The sequence below is a fragment of the Ascaphus truei genome, chromosome 4, assembly GCF_040206685.1.
Source record: "Ascaphus truei isolate aAscTru1 chromosome 4, aAscTru1.hap1, whole genome shotgun sequence".
NCBI lineage: Eukaryota > Metazoa > Chordata > Amphibia > Anura > Ascaphidae > Ascaphus > Ascaphus truei.
The window spans coordinates 235,042,360-235,057,179 of NC_134486.1; the positions used below are offsets into that span (position 1 = coordinate 235,042,360).

The following is a 14,820-nucleotide window of genomic DNA, read 5'->3' on the forward strand; positions in this document are numbered from 1 at the left end:
CGCAAGGACAAGCAAAACAAAATTGACAAACACAATTAAAAACAACCGGGGATAAGTCTAACTGAAAAATGGAACACTCTACCTGAGTCAAATAAATGGCGGTGCATCTGCTGCTGCTGAAGAAGAATTGGAACCAACAAAACTGCAAACTGCAAAGAACTAGGTGCAAAAATTTATTAGTGGCATAATAAAAACAGCCAAAAGGACACTCTAACGCGTTTCACGTGGTATCCCACGCTTTATCAAAGAGGAAATATCACTAAACGATCGCATAGTTAAACGAGGTGGTGACAGATTAAAAGTTTTAAATAAACGAGAAATGTACTGGATGTTTCAGTTCAATACAAGGGCTCCCCAGGGACTCAATGTAGACTGGGAATTACATCATTTTTTGTAAACAGTTTGCATTAAGTGCTTAATCATCTTTTTATATACTTATATACTAAGAGACTTTGTCTCATCAAATACAGAGAATTATTTATTTCATCTTATTATAGGATTTCTCTGGTTAGTTAATCATTGTTCATTAATAGCTCTCATTTGAACAGCTTTATTGCATATTCCTGGTTTACATTGATTCCATGGATGATCTGTTCAATCACATTGTTTAATCACTTTGATTTTCTAATACAATTGTGCTCTCCATACTACTATTTCCTGTTATAGACACAATGTTCATCTGAAAATTATTCAACTTATTAAAAAGTTAAAGCATGAATTGTATAATAATGTGGTCAATACCACATAAAGGTTTTTAACTGTGTATATATTTTTTGGTGTTTTGTGAGGGTAATTATAAAAGCTTTTTGTGTGTTTTTTTAAAAAATTTCCACTATAGTGTTGAGAGTGGTTTTTAACCTTTTTTATATCATTATGTGGGTCATTGCTACCTTAGAAATTACAATACCAAATTATTACTGGACTGACCAATGTGGTATTATAGCGGTGACCCAGCAAGTTGTATGTTTTATTGATATACCCACCATTTCCTTTCCTCCGTGTAAATTTACTAACAGCTCTTTGTTTACTTTTTGGAATCCCCGCCCCATAAGGCACATCATTGGCCAGATGGGCCGTCGCGTCATAGCAGGGAGGATACATTACCTCCCCTGCAATCACTCTGTGAATGAGCTGGCTATGTTTCAAAGCTTACGTGCTTCACATCAGCTACAGGGGTGTGACGCATCCCAAGCTTCCGATTGGCTTGAATAACGTAACGTCATAGGATTGGACAGGGAATTGTGGGTATTTAACTATGCGATCATTTAGTGATATTTCCTCTTTGATAAAGCGTGGGATACCACGTGAAACGCGTTAGAGTGTCCTTCTGGCTGTTTTTATTATGCCACTAATAAATTTTTGCACCTAGTTCTTTGCAGTTTGCAGTTTTGCTGGTTCCAATTCTTCTTCAGCAGCAGCAGATGCACCGCCGTTTTTCCTGCTTTTTCTACATTTACCTTTCGGTAGGAGCACGCTTGACAGGACCAGGATATCCTCAAGGTCAGCAGTGAGTAATTTATTACTTCATTTATGTGATCAGTCCCACACAGCACCCAGACTACCACATAAGATCTACCTATCTGGCTAGTGGTTATATACATGGGAGTGTGTTTATTGGTGGACTATTCGGATTCTTGGGTCTCATGAACTGTCTTATGCAATGAAGATATTTATTGATTTATTACGTACAAAGTAATTGTCTGCTCCTGGTTAGCATCACAAGTGGGAGTGTCCCTCCCCTTTCCTGTTCTTGTATCAGTCAAATAAATGAAAGTTACGAGCAAAATACCAGTGGTGTTAATAAAGGGAAAATAACCCTAAGACCCACAATGGGATCCCAAATGATCCCACCCAGAGTAATGACCTTATGTTGCTCAAACATACATCATAAGAGCTAACTTATATGTAATAGAAACATTTACACAGCCCTAATGCTCGGAACATGAATATAAATGACACAGTGTGTAGGTACAGTTAAACCCTTAAGGCAATGGCCTGAACATGAAGATACATGTATTGCTAAAGCAAAATACCTCCCAATACAATATGCATGAGTGCAAATTGAGCCAGGAGGAAATGGCTCAATGGACGGATGAGCAGACATTACTCTGGTGATATGGACTCTGTATTTATACATTGGCTGCCTCATGTTACCTTCTCCTCCGTTTCCTATTGCTACTCTGCCAGATACTGGGAGTGGACCCTGCTCAGTACATCTGCACTCTAGTTATTTATCTTCCCCCTATACATTTCTGTTAGCTTTTGAATTTGAGCTTCAAGTGGGGTTGCATCATTTTTTCCTCTTAGAAGGATAGCGCTACTCTTACATCTCTTTCACTTTACCTTGTGTGACATGCGCATGGTTTTCCTACTGGCTCAATTTGCACTCATGCATATTGTATTGGGAGGTATTTTGCTTTAGCAATACATGTACAGTACAGTATCTTCATGTGCAGGCCATTGCCTTAGGGGTTTAACTATACCTACACACTGTGTCATTTATATTCATGTTCCAAGCATTAGGGCTGTGTACATGTTTCTATTACATATAACTTAGCTCTTATGATGTATGTTTGAGCAACATCCCTTCCGCTGTCCTTTCCAGTGTGTTATTGTATAGACCGGCCGGTCATTACTCTAGGTGGGATCATTTGTGATCCCACTGTGGGTCTTAGGGTTATTTTCCCTTTATTAACACCACTGGTATTTTGCTCATACCTTTCATTTATTGGACTGAGGTAGAGTGTTCCATTTTTCAGTTAGACTTATCCCCGGTTGTTTTTAATTGTGTTTGTCAATTTTGTTTTGCTTGTCCTTGCTGTCAACCCATGTTCAAGAAACATTTTGTAAATGTATTTTTCTTTTCTGGATTAGAGTGCTTATGCATGGATTTTCTGTCTGTCCCCAATCTCCCCGGTTCCACCCCTCCCATGCCATGTTGGCGGGAGAAGGCCCCTCCGGCCCTACGTTTCTGGTATTCCCATCCGGTGTCAGCCAGACCCGCCATCCAGCTCCTAACACTACAAGCGATCAGGCCCTCTATCCACTTGGAGTTTCACAGCGTGGTACAGGTAGGGCTGGCAATCCTCAGGAACTTTGCAGACTCTTATTTTCCTCACTTACTTTCTTGACTGGTTAGAGATGGATTGACCTCTGTAATCAGGAGCTTTGCAACAAGGTCTTTAGGATGTTAGAGACTTTATCAATAATCCAGGATTTACGTTGGAGGAGACTTCTGTACCGTGTTGTCTGGAGCTGCGCCTTCTGGTAGGTACTTACATCTACTTCAGTCTTGTCTCCACGGTTCTCTCCTAGCTTTTGGGGATGACCATTCCGGCTGTGGACCCTCTGGTACCTCCAAGTCCACTGATGTTAGTGTCGATGGGAAGCCTAGTTAGCGCAGGAATGCAGGTCCGTCCGCCGGGACGTTGATGGTGTTGGGTGACCCATTCTTTATTACCTAGAGCTGGAATGGGTATGCCCAGTGGTACCAGATTCTCCTCTCCCGCAGTATCAATGTGACCACATTCAGGCCACGCCGCTTGGAGAGTGTCACTTCAGCCAAGTCCTGGTAGATTTGTAGTGGGATATTTTCAAAGGCCAGGTCGTTGCGGCCTCTCACCACAGCATAACAGACCTCCTTTATTTTATAATAATGGAGTCTTATGATTACGTCTCTAGAATGCTGACTCACAGGGGGTTTGGTCCTCAGGGCCCTGTGACATCTGTCAAGGGAGAGAGCTTCTTCGGTTTTATCCATGAGGATTGATGTACGCCATCTTCAAACGAACTCCTTTAGTTCCACAATTGTCTCAGGGATACCCCTTATTCTTAGGTTGTTCCTCCGGTCCCTTTTTTCTGTGTCTTCTTGTCTCTCTGTTATGTCCTCTATTTGAGACTGTAATTGTGTGAGGGGCTGATCCGTCTTGGCTTGTGCTTTTATAGATTCGGCCACTTTAGTTTCTAAAATGGCCAATCTCCAGAGATGAGGTGCCCCTTTTGATTTCTTGGAGCACCTGCAGTAGGAACGCTTTAATGTTGCCATACAGATCATCTATATCTCTTTTCGTAGAGTTTTGTCCACTATCCATTTATTCTGTGGCACTTGAGGAACTACCTTAGACAATCAGGTAAGAGTCCTTGAAGTGCGTGCGGACGCAAGCGTGCGCACGTAGCGATGCCGCCACCGTGACCTTGGCCTTAGAAAGGGAACTACGTCGCCCAGTTCTTCTTTACAAGGTGGGAAAAATAATGGACAAACTATCTACTCTAATTAACTACCCTAACTCCTTTCTAGCTACTGACATGTAGGAAACTAATTATCACAACTGTACATGATGATATGTTGGAATTCTAATCAGATTGATTTACTGTAAATCACCGTCCTAAGATTTCATGTAATTTGGTTATTTCCGGTATCATGCTGTGAAAATCTTTTCATATATTTTCAGAAAAAAAGGGAAATGTACTTCCTTTCAACCTTAACATGAATGCTTTAGATATTGTACTTGTAGCTGGAAGTAACCGTGCGTTAGAGGTTTTTGATCTAAATGTAGGCTGCAGTATGGCAGTGATTCCAGATGCCCATTCAAGAGCAATCCACCAAATCTGCCAAAATAAGGTAAGAAAAAGTTCTAAAAACTTTGTTCTGCTAAGATGCAAACTGTTCTTCACAAAGAACGCATAGTTTTTGTTAAAAAAAAGAGAGCCACTGAAAAATAGTTATAATTACATTTTATTACTGTATGTATTAAAGTTTTTATTTTAGTTTTCTTTTACTATTGATCTTACAATTTTTATGAAGCTCTATTAGAGATAGAATATAGAGATGTGTGAACGTGCCATAATTTGCTTAGCTTGTTTTTAAAAAAATGAGCATCTTTGCTCTCTGCCTCTCCTCCTCCTCCTCCTCCTCCTCCTCCTCCTCTTCCCTTCACTTCCTCTTTCCCTAGCTTCCTCTTTCCCTCGCTTAAGCTTGCTGCATGGTCACAGCTTTGAGCACAGCCAGGGTTAAGGTGCATACCCAGAAAACCACCCACAGACAGCTGTTTCGACCTTAATGGGTCTCATCAGTGTGGGGTTGATTGACTGGGTATGCAAAGAAGCTAAGGGATGGGGTATACCATAATACTGAGTTAAGTTATGGTGAGTAAAAAAAGTGACAAAAACCCTCCATTGCAAAGCAAATATGTAAATATAACTGTATGCTCATCTGCATGTCTAAGGCAGGTCTGCAACCCCGCCCTTCACGATTATCACCCAGCACACAGCACTTCCACTGCAGCAAGGGATTCTGGGAAATGACATGCAAATGAGCACGTAGTGCCACTTTTTGCTTCAAAAACCATTTTTAACATGGTTCCCTATAGGCTTAAGCTTGCTGCATGGTCACAGCTTTGAGCACAGCCAGGGTTAAGGTGCATACCCAGAAAACCACCCACAGACAGCTGTTTCGACCTTAATGGGTCTCATCAGTGTGGGGTTGATTGACTGGGTATGAAAAGAAGCTAAGGGATGGGGTATACCATAATACTGAGTTAAGTTATGGTGAGTAAAAAAAGTGACAAAAACCCTCCATTGCAAAGCAAATATGCAAATATGTAAATATAACTGTATGCTCATCTGCATGTCTAAGCCTATAGGGAACCATGTTAAAAATGGTTTTTGAAGCAAAAAGTGGCACTACGTGCTCATTTGCATGTAATTTCCCAGAATCCCTTGCTGCAGTGGAAGTGCTGTGTGCTGGGTGATAATCGTGAAGGGCGGGGTTGCAGACCTGCCTTAGACATGCAGATGAGCATACAGTTATATTTACATATATATATATATATATATATATATATATATATATATATATTCAGTATATATACATTTGCTCTGTTTTCTTTATAGATTTCCTCATTGATTTAAATGGGGAATGGGGAATTTTCACCGAAAACGGCCCTATAACCCTTTTTCACTCATACAATATCCCCCGTAGTGTTTCAGAAGCAGTAGCTTAGAGATAATGGCTAGAGATGTGCGAACCTGTGCTTGTTCACTTTGCTAAATTTGAGTGGAAAGTGCACTTATTTTAACTCTATTAAGTATACTAGTATACATAGTTAAAGAATTACCCCTAATCAGTGGGACACACAAAATCAATGTTGAAAGGTCTTCTCCAACAATAAAGTTCTGTAAAATGAATAATAAAAAAGGAAGGGAATTGCCCAATGCGCACATATTACCAATCAAGAAACATAATTTATAGATTCCAGGATAAGGAAGGGGGGGGGGGGGGGCTCACAGCACTCACTGACCATACAAAAATATTTAAAAAAATAGGAATATGCCAAAATAGAAATATTTAATCATGAAAGCACAAGAACATAATGCTGGAACAATGTCATACAGGTGAGCAGCAAACTGGCACTAACAGTGATCAATACACTCAAGGTGACAGGGAAAAACACAGGAGAGAGAGACAAGGAAACACCACATGGGGGAGGAGGAAGGAAAAAGGGAGAATAGGGGGGCAATGTTTCGGGGTAATGACCCCGTCATCAGGCCCATTCCTTAAAGTCCAGAAGACCAAAAGGTACTTCCCTATACCCTGTGGCCCAAATACACTGATACAGCCACATGAGATCAGCTAACTGTCACTTTTATATTTTTGTCTCACCCTATCCCTTTTCCTTCCCCTGTTTTTCTCCCATTATTATTTTGTTTGGATGCATTGTGGTTTTGTCTTTTTTACTTACATAACATTAGGATTTGTGTGTTTTTTTTTTTTTTTTTTGCTCATTAAACCTTTTTTAGCATATTCCCTTCTTTTTTGATTGCTGGGAACATTGGATTATTTTTAGCTAGCAATACTAAATTCGCCGAAAATAAGAAAACGCTAAGGGAAAATGTCCAAAAGCAACAGCACTGTTTATACTGCACTTGCTCTGGACAAATCCAACGTCACTGTCCTCCGATCAGTTTCTCTCTGTGTATCAACCACCTGCTACTGAAGAGGGGCTGCTGCTGGAGCTGCCGTCTGATCCAGATTAAAATACGCTGCTACGAATGCAGTCACAGGTGGTTGGGTTGAGGCGTGGCTGCCTCCATTGGTGAGGCCATTATCCATGCATCATAAAAGAACCACTCCAATGCTGAAGAAAAGGTAAACAAGTACTCCAATGTACTGCGTATGTGCACCAACTACTAATGACGACTAGCCATTGTTTTGCCACGCTGACGTTCAGGGGAACTCACCAAGCACACGCACATAGATATGCCATGCACTAGCTGAGTCAACTGCAAGCATCCTCCATTGTCAAGGTGATGACCATGATAGTAGAACAAAGAGCCATGCCAGCGGGTGGAGCAGAGTGAATCCAGCCAGCAAGAGCAGCATATCTCCAAGGGGTATACAAGCATATCTCCAATCGATGCAGCCGAGCCTCACACCGTCCACCTGTGACTGCATTCGTGGCAGCGTATTTTAAAGTAAAAGTAAAGTAAAGCAAAATTGTACCTTGATACATTGACTTTAAGAAGCACAGATTTGCTTCCAAATTGCCTTGATACATAGAACCCCAAATCTTTTGCTTCTCATGATGTTCGTCCCTTTGGGTAGTTAGCATTTAAATGAGCAGGCGCTTTATTTGGCCATTTCTAATATCGATATTCACCCCCCATGCTTTGGTGAGAAGCAGTTTAGCACAATGCCTTGACTTCCATCCACTTGAATGCAAATAAATACATTGTTAACTGTTTATAACCCCACTTCTCACTATATTTAGTAGGAGCCTCTCTCTCTTTTAGGCTCCTATCTAATATGTTATGTACAATAGCCAGTTCCTAGTGTTTGAGAAGAGTCCAGCTCCATTCAAATAAATGGGACTACAAGTTTTTTCTGGACAGGATGAAGTGGCTTCACAACAGATTGAATACTGGTCTTATATCCTCAGTTTAAGTCCTCTGCCCTGACAAGCTTCATTGTTCAAACTATGCTCCTCTATATTTCACTGTTTGCTCTCATATTTCTATGCATTCCCCCATAATATTAACATACATTTTTTTCTATAAAAAAAATTAATTGCCTTTCTAGACAATTTAATTTTTTTTATCTTGCATATTTCAATATACAGTATTCTAAGTAAATCCTTTTGTAAGCCTACATTTACTGTAATTTTAAATTATTTGAATTAGTGGGAAAGGGTTAATCACACACACTGTGCATTTGTATATCCAGCTACATCCTTGTTGGGTCCTCAGTAGGCTGAGATGGTCAATAATGTGCAGTATTTTTAATGAAATATTATACACAAAAAGGAACATTGTTCTCATTTCTGTTTTGAATTCAAATTCTTATTGGATTGGGATTATTTCAACAGTTCTAAGAATATGTAAGTATATACTTAAGTACAACGTGATATGGTAAAACACTTAGCTGTGTTGAGATGCTCAAGTATTACTTACAACACGTGTGCAGTCCGGCTGCTTCTGATGTTCCATTCTTTTGCTCAGTCAGCGGAGTGATTTTGGCCTAGGTAAGCACAGAATACTGTCAAGGCTGTGGACACATTAAATCATTTGGGGCTCAAGTGAAGGCACAGAATCAACTGTGGTTTAGAAAATAAAGTCAAGCCTGTTTTCCTTTCGTCAAAAAACTATTAATGGAACGTATAAATCATTTAGTTAAAGTAAAATGCATTAAAGTTTAGTATTAGGACATTCCACATATCCCGCAGATGCCTAGATTCACTAGGCTCTCTCTCTCTTTCCCTCTCAAAAGCCCAACTTCAGGGTCTCAATGGTAGTAACGCCATAGTTAGGTATAAACAATACATTATTTCCCGCTGTTTACCGCAACTGAGTTTAGTGACTATGGGATGAATATCATTTAGGATTATTTGCTAATCATTAGGAACAATAGCTGTTAAAAATGAAGCTGTGCTTTTTTTTTAATGGAAGTAAAATCAGGTTAATGTCATATTATTTGCTTTAGTGAATATTGCGTTATGAATAACTGGTGTTAACTTAAGTTAATGTCACTTTTAAATAGGCTAAGGATCTTATTGATCCAGATATGTCCTGCTGTAAGTAGTTTATTACTAGTGTCACGGAAGACCAGAACTTTACACCGGAATTAAGGCTTACCAAAGGCTTGCTTCCACTTCTGTGCAGGAAGAGACCGTGCAGACATCTCTGGTGCATTTCGCGGCTGAGCACTTTCAAATTCCACATTTAAAAAGTCCTGCTCTCTGCTTTTCCGCCAACTCACCGTTCCTGCTGCACAGAAGCACTTTTGAATTTCCCGCTCGGTTAGGTTCCCAGCCTCATTTTCAGCTATCTCCGGCACAGCCTTGGAGCACATTGCTTGGTTCACCTCCACGCTAATATCAGACGGAAACTCAGAACGCTGATCAGGTTCCCCTTACATAAATTCCTGCTGTCATATGAAATCATGGTAGATGGGTGGTGACCAATCACAGCGTGGATGCTGCATGGGAACCAATCAGGGCACGGGGGCTCACCTGCATTGACCAATCAGGGCTGGATGCAGAGTGAAGGCTAGTTGAATGGCTTGGAGGAAAAACGAACGGCGAATGGGAGCAGCGCCTACTAGCTGGAGCTCGGCAACGGCTTCCCCAGCCGGCAGGATATTCCCTGCTGGGCTCTGCGTCGCAATGTCTGGGGGAATGGCCAAATGCTCCATTTTTTGGGCGGATGGCCCCCAGTCCCGATCCCTGCCCCCACCACTCTCTCTCCTTGTCCCTTGCACCTCTCCTCCCCCTCCAGTCCCAACAATAGCCAGTTCTCCGGATATGCGGGATGCACAAAGGGTTTCTCAGCCCCTCATATCCAGAGACCTTGGCTATGCTTTATGTATGCGCAGTCACATTTTTATACTTAGTTACAGTTTACACACACAGGAATAAAACATAACATTTACAGGGTATGCAAGGGGTTACCAGGCATATTTAAACGGGGTAGCTGCCTCTCACCTGTCTCCCCTACAATCTTTCCTAAACGCTGCTACCAGAATCACTCTACTCTTTCCTAAATCGGTGTCAGCGTCTCCCCTGCTGAATTCACTCTCTTGGCTTCCTATCGCATCTCGCACTCAATTCTCCTCCTCATTTTTAAAGCTCTTTACACTCTTCTGTTCCTACTTACATCTCAGCTCTAATTTCTTGTTATACACCATCCCGACTCTTGCGTTCTTCTCAAGGATGTCTTCTTTCTACCCCCTTTGTATCTAAAGCCCTCTCCTGCCTTAAACCTCTCTCACTGACTGCCCCGCACCTCTGGAATGCCCTTCCCCTCAATACCCGACTAGCACCCTCTATCCACCTTTAAGACCCACCTTAAGACACACTTGCTTAAAGAAGCATATGAGTAGCACCGTGGCTAATACTATACATGATACATAAAGCTTGGCCCCCTGAAGATGTACTTATCTGAATGCCCTCCTACTGTCTTTGTACGTTCTCACCACCAATTAGATTGTAAGCTCTTCGGTACCAGGGACTCCTCTTCTACAATGTTATTTTTATGTCTGAAGCACTTATTCCCATGATCTGTTATTTGTATTATTTGTTCTTTATATGATTGTCACATGTATTACTATTGTTAAGCGCTATGTACATTGATGGCTCTATATGAATAAAGACATGCATACATATGTAACGGGTCTTCCCCCACCCTATCGCAGATTATACTGTGAGTGCGGAGAAACATATAGTGTTACCAGGTGTGTGGTGCATTACCTGTTGGCTCACAGGAGGGCTGAGCTTCCGCCATTGGGGAACCTGGGGCAATTACAATACTATGGACAACCACTTACCACTTACTCGGTACAGCGCCTCCACCTGCGATGGCTCCCACCAGAGGGGGAGTGGTTCCTCGCAGGACAATCACAATAATCAATACTCACACACAGTGATATATAATAACTGATACCATTTACTTAGGAACATAAGATAACATATCATGACATGTACCAACATAACCGGTGTCCCCTCTCTCGAGGAGACACTTACTGCGACGTCTCGCAGGACGCTTCCCCAACACCAGGTGATCCCACCCAGTGTCCAAAGAACCCCACCCAATGTCCCGCACTCTTGCAGAGAGAGGCAATGGGTGACTGCGCAGCCACAATTACACTAAGGGCCCGTTGGTGCACTTAGAACTGTATGGTACCTGCCGAGCACTCCCGTGCTCGGATCTCCAACGGCTTCGCAAAGGATCAGTCGTAGGATGACGTCATCTGATCCCCAACCGGCCTCCTTGCACGCGGACCGCCGAGGGCGATCCCACCCTGGAAACAGTCTCTGAGGACCCCAACTTGGATCCGAACCTCTTAGCAGGAACCGCTGTGTCCCTATCTAATCTACCCTACTGTGACAGGATCCCTAACATAGGACCTGTCCCTACAGCACTAAATGACACGCGCTATACTATAGGCCGTCCTTATAGTACAGCAACCTTGATGGCTTAGGGGGAACTCCTAGGGCCTACAGGGGTTAATAACCTGCCCCACTCCCCTAGCTCTTGCCGGACCTGACTATGACTAAACTAGTCCCAACGCCTGCCGCAACAAGCTATAATCCACTGGATGTGTGCAGCCAACGTGCTACACAACACTGTGCCTGCCTGTCAGGCCCCACGGTACTGACAGCCATGACCCTGACAAGACAGCACACTAACACTAAGGGCAGCGTCCCTATCTTGGGCCTCCCTCAGCATTTACCCACTAACCTAGTGGGGGGTTGGGGCCTACCTGGGGTGTGGGTACCTATCTGGGTGCAGGAGCTGTACTCACTCCCCGCACCCTTCCTTCCCTCACAGCTCCCTGACTCCAACTGACAAACCTGAGTGACAGGGTCCCTTACTCTAGGTCAGTCCCTGGCAACACTCACTATAATAGGGTAACTCAGAGCTATCTCGGGCCCAGGGGGTGCTGGCCTAGTACAGGGAGTCCCTGACTCCTGTACCCTACCTCCTTCCCTTGTCTGCTCCTCGCTCTGACTGCCTAGCGTGGGCTCAGCACGCGAAATGTATCTCTTTCTGGCCCAGTGTAATCCTGCAGCCCTATTGGCTCCTATGAGGCACCTGGTGCCTGTCTCGCTATGCCCCATGGGAGTTGTAGTCCCATGGAGCCTAAAAACACATAGGGGCCGCGTGCGCGCCTCTCCTGCGCATGTGCGAACATCTAATGGCCGCCTCGACCTTCCCCTGCCTATTCTCGTGCTCGCGCGACTTCTCCCTGCCTCTGCTCTACCTTCTGCGCATGCGCGACTCTGTTGGGCCGCCGGGGGCTTACCGCACATGCGCGAACCGGCGCAACATGGCGGCGCCCTGCGCAAGAGCCGCCAGAGATCTCCTGCACTCCGGTGCACTCCCTCCTCGGCCCCCACCCTCCGGCATGGCCGTCGGGTCTGCCGCTGGCCTCCGGCAGCACCCGCCATCGATCCTGGCCACGGAGGTGATGGGGGTCAAATGGGGAACCAGGTGACCTGGCTACACATACATACATACAGCTCCAGGGTCTGGTAGCTAGATGAGCCCCAGGGAAGGACAGACAAGCTCCCAATAGGAAGCGTGACATCATCTGGTGCGGCTTCCTATTGGCCACGTGAGCTTTAAACTTGCAGGAGATACCGGCACCCACTTCTGAGGGAAGTATCTCGGGAAGACTAACAAAGATTAGAGGGTAGGAGCATATTAGTGCCTCAACTCTCCAACTAGTAGCTCATTTCTCAAAAGCACTCCTTGGCAATTAAAACTTAACCTAGGCAAAAATAGGCTAAATAAACACCTAGGGTCACCTATTAATATAGGTCATAGAGTCTCATGATTGCCAACAGTGATAAGGCTTCATTAGCAGTTTTGAACATACAAATGCTTCTATGACCTATATTAATAGGTGACCCTAGGTGTTTATTTAGCCTATTTTTGCCCTTATAATACTGAGGCTACTTTCTATTTGTGCTATACACCTTGAGTTTAAACCTTGCCTGCCCATCATCCTCCTCTTTTTAAATTACATTGTGTGTTTAAAAATATTAAATTGTGTGTAGAATTTATTTTAGTTAGATACCCATTAAAGGTTAAGTTTTAATTGCCCAGGAGTGCTTTTGAGAAATGAGCTACTAGTTGGAGAGTTGAGGCACTAATATGCTCCTACCCTCTAATCTTTGTTAGTCTACTAAAATTAGCTCATCAATTGCACCCACGTCACACTAGGCGTGTATGGACACACTCATTAATACAAACAATCAATCAAATCAGTGAGCTGTATATTCCATTATTTTGGTTTTGTAAGTATCTCGGGAAGCATGGGTTCCCTATCTGAAATTAATGGGGCTCAGCTCTGGAGACGTCCTGCTTCAATCCTGTGTTAAAAAATATTGCAAAACAAATCGCCTGCTTGGATTGCTCCTTTGAAAGAGAGATTTAACATTATAGAGCTCAATACAACTTATTTTTCTTTGTTTATATAGGGCTCTTCATTCAGCACTCAGTCACCGGAAGCCTACAATCTATTTGTGACCGCTGCCATTGGTGACGGCCTAAAATTGTGGGATGTAAGAACTCTGCGGTAAGAACTGAACTGATAAATTCAAGTAACCAAAAATAAATCCTTTCTGTAAACTTCCAGTAATAAGAGATGGAAATTCAATAGACTAGTCCCTTTTCATTATAACCATTTTGCACTATATAGTTTATCTAGTAGTTGGCATGACAAATGATGAGCTCAGGAAGTCAAAGTACTGTATAACAATAAGGTGTTGTTTTTCTGTACAGTGCACGCTGCTGTATATCGAATTTTGCAGCCACGAGTCACTGTCCCTGAGGCACAGGGATATAATGTGACTTGCCCATGGTCACAGTTGACTTGAGCCAGGCTCTGCTACTTTAAAGTCAGAGTCCGTGTCTTTACTTACTGAGACACATTCAGCTGAAAGACTATTGAACAAAGACCCAGAATCATGTCAAAGCTTTTCAGAACAGTGTAGCTGTACCACAGTAAAAATAGGATTTTAACATTGTTATGGCCAGGTAAAGCAAACTTATAGATAATGGTAAAGAGTGACATTTAAAACAGATTTCTCTTAGGGGGCTTTTTATTAAAGTATCGTGTGTGCAAAATTCGGACAATTTTTGGGAAAGCATATCGCCAAGTGTATATTGTGTTTTAGTATAAATAAAACACAGACCACACTGCAATAAAATTACCAGACTGATATGTTTTCTTCAAGCTAGATGAGTCTGTTCAGGGCTTACAAAAGCCATTCAATAAAAAAATGAGCAAATGGAAAATAAACAGTACACAATTATGATAAAAGTGTAAAAATTACAACCATACAGGATAGTGCAGGTCTAAAAAAAAAAAAAAAAAAAAAAAAGACTTTCCAGGTGTCTTTGGGTACGAGCAGGAACAAATAACGGAGCACAAATATCCTCAGGTAAAATGAAAAGAAGTGAATAGGTGGAGAAACTGGGGTGCTGCCTTGAAGAGAATGCTACACTGTCACAAATAATATAAGTGAACAGGTATATCAGACGGTGAACGAGAGTAAGCGACCGAACGTATTTAAGATATACAGTACTGGCCCGAACTCTCGCTGCTGCTCAGCTGAAAGAGGGTCTTCCCAGGATCCTCAGGAAATAGATGCAAACAGGTCAACAATGCTGTTTCCATCTCATCTTTTATCTGAGGGTACCCTGGAATTGACGTGAAGGTGCTCAATCAGGAACAGGAGTTGATACCATTCCAGAGCAGTTTTATTCTGCAACAGATGTGCTTGTCACTCACATATGGCCATGTGAGTGTTGATTATT

At 42.7% G+C, this 14,820-nt stretch overlaps 1 protein-coding gene across 2 annotated transcripts in view; it reads left to right on the plus strand.

Moving 5' to 3' along the window:
• WDR27 (WD repeat domain 27) overlaps positions 1-14,820 on the plus strand; it is a 585,895-nt gene that overhangs the window by 292,943 nt on the left and 278,132 nt on the right. For both annotated transcript variants that reach the window (XM_075597051.1, XM_075597050.1), the window contains exons 21-22: positions 4,500-4,621; positions 13,479-13,576. In XM_075597051.1, coding sequence (XP_075453166.1) covers positions 4,500-4,621; positions 13,479-13,576 — 220 coding nt within the window. The remainder of the gene's footprint in view (positions 1-4,499; positions 4,622-13,478; positions 13,577-14,820) is intronic.